General features: G+C 54.8%; 1 protein-coding gene across 1 annotated transcript; it reads left to right on the forward strand.

The window, feature by feature from the left end:
- Positions 1–327: 327 nt before the first annotated feature.
- On the forward strand, positions 328–1,863 carry LOC119343376 (RNA exonuclease 4-like; the record flags this gene model as incomplete). Its single annotated transcript, XM_037614356.1, has 2 exons — positions 328–353; positions 1,187–1,863. Coding segments are annotated over exons 1-2 (703 nt in total), but the record flags the coding sequence as incomplete, so codon positions are not given.
- Positions 1,864–2,201: the final 338 nt, after the last annotated feature.

Consider the following 2,201-nt stretch of genomic DNA (forward strand, 5'->3'; position numbering starts at 1 on the left):
GCATTCTGGTGTCTATGTTCTTTCTTCTATCTCTGAGCTAGCTAGTATCCTGAACCATGAATATGCCACCTTTGCATCATGATATGGTGTATGATGCTGCAAAAAAGAAAGTTGATAGCATGTTTTTTTGTCGCTCATGTATACTGTACTGTGTACTTTCTAAGCACGTAGCCGTTGGCGACGCTGTCAGGAATCGAATGCCATCCGTTTTGCAGCTACATAAATAGCCGCCCGTGTCTTACAGCCCAACCAACCAACCAGCCAAGCACAACGACTACTGTTTGCTGCGTCTCTGCACTTGCTAAGGTGACTCACTCACTGTCGGCCATGGACAACTCTTCAGATGCTCACAGGTGCCCACCGCTCCATCTTCTCCATCTTCAGATTATACTGCTTTTGTATTCTCTGTTACGTACGTGATGATTACATGTGCCACATTGCACTGTCACACGTACTACAACATACTCCCTCCGTAAAGAAATATAAGTGCGTTTAGATCACTACTCTAATAATGTAAACGCTCTTATAAAAGTTTACAAAGGGAGTACTATGAGGGTGTTTGTTTCCAGGGATTTATTGGCTTAGGGACTTAAAAAAGTCCCTATAAGTCCCATCTAAACCAAACAGGAGGGACTTATAGGGACTTAAAGTGGGCATTTGGGACTTATGAAATAAGACTCTCAAGGAGGGACTTATAGTTGTAATATGATCTTATAGGGACTTATAAGTCTCAGGAACCAAACAGGTAGCGAACCAACCTGTGATTGGATGGTTAGAGAGACTGTGGTATCCCCAGCCCACCAGGGTTCAAATCCTGGTGCTCGCATTTATTCCTGGATTTATTTCAGAATTTCCGGCGATGCGCATTTAGTGGGAGGAGACGTTCCCGTCGATGACGAGGTGCCTACGGTGACTTCGTAAATTTCAAGATGATATGCCGGCTCAGTCTTTCGGAGGTGCTCATAGGGGTAGGGTGTGCGTGTGTGCGTTCATAAAGATGAGTGTATGCGTGTTTATATGAGCGCTTGTGTCTGTACTGATGTTAAAAAAAAGGAACCAAACATGTAGGTACTTTTTAGGGACTTGAGACTTATAAGTTGGGACTAAAAAAAGTCCTAGGACTTATGAACCAAACAGGGCCTATATACGTTTTCTTCATGCTGACGAGGGGTTCTTGGGTGTGCAGCCGTCACAGGTGCGCGGCGTGCTACCGTCAGTTCAACAGGATGGAGCACCTGTTGGAGCACATGCGATCGTCGCACCACTCCCACCATGAGCCCCGCTGCGGTGTCTGCAGCAAGCACTGCCGCTCCCTTGACGCGCTCCGCGACCACCTTGGCTTTGGCGCCTCCCTGCCCTCCAAGCCTGCCTGCGCCACCGCCTTCCAAGCCCGCGGCTGCCTGCTCTGCCTCGCCGTCTTCCCCACCGCCAGCGCCCTCCGCGCACACTGCGCCGCATGCAAGCTCTCCCGCGCTCCGATCCCCTCTTCCGCGCAGAGCCTCACGAGGACTATGTTGAGGATGGGCGTGCGAGGCGGTGGGGGCGCGGTGGCGCTGGGGTGCAAGATGGTCGGCAGCGGGAGCGATGGCACCCTCGACGTGTGCGCGCACGTCTGCGTCGTCGACGAGCAGGAGGTCATCCTCTACGAGAGCTTCATGAAGCCCCTCATCCCGGTCACGCACTACCGGTACGAGACCACACGGATCCGGCCCGAGCACCTCCGCGACGCGCCGACGGTGAAGCAGGCGATGAGGCGTGTGCATGACATCCTCCTCAACGGTGAGCAGTCCTACTCCTACCCCTCACGCGGCGCCGCCCGGCTCCTCGTCGGCCACGGCCTGGAGCACGACCTCGATGCGCTCGGCATCACTACCGGAACAGGGCCATACCCCGACGGCCAGAACAATGCCGACGGCCCCCGTCGGCTTCTTCGGAGATATGCCGACAGCCTGGTTCTGGCCGTCGGCGTACAAAGGCCGTCGGGTTACGCAGAGATAAGCCGACGGCACCCGTCGGCATAGAACGGCCGTCGGCCTAGCTACATATACGCCGACAGCTCCCGTCGGCTTACGAAGGCCGTCGGCATACACGTGGGGCCCGGCCACCCCCTGGCAAACGGCGTCAGAGCTATGCCGACGGCCTAGACGGGGGGCCGTCGGCATAGGTCCGCAGGCCACGTCATTGATCCAGGCCGCACCATG

The sequence above is a fragment of the Triticum dicoccoides genome, unplaced genomic scaffold (genome assembly GCF_002162155.2).
Source record: "Triticum dicoccoides isolate Atlit2015 ecotype Zavitan unplaced genomic scaffold, WEW_v2.0 scaffold12494, whole genome shotgun sequence".
NCBI classification, from domain to species: domain Eukaryota; kingdom Viridiplantae; phylum Streptophyta; class Magnoliopsida; order Poales; family Poaceae; genus Triticum; species Triticum dicoccoides.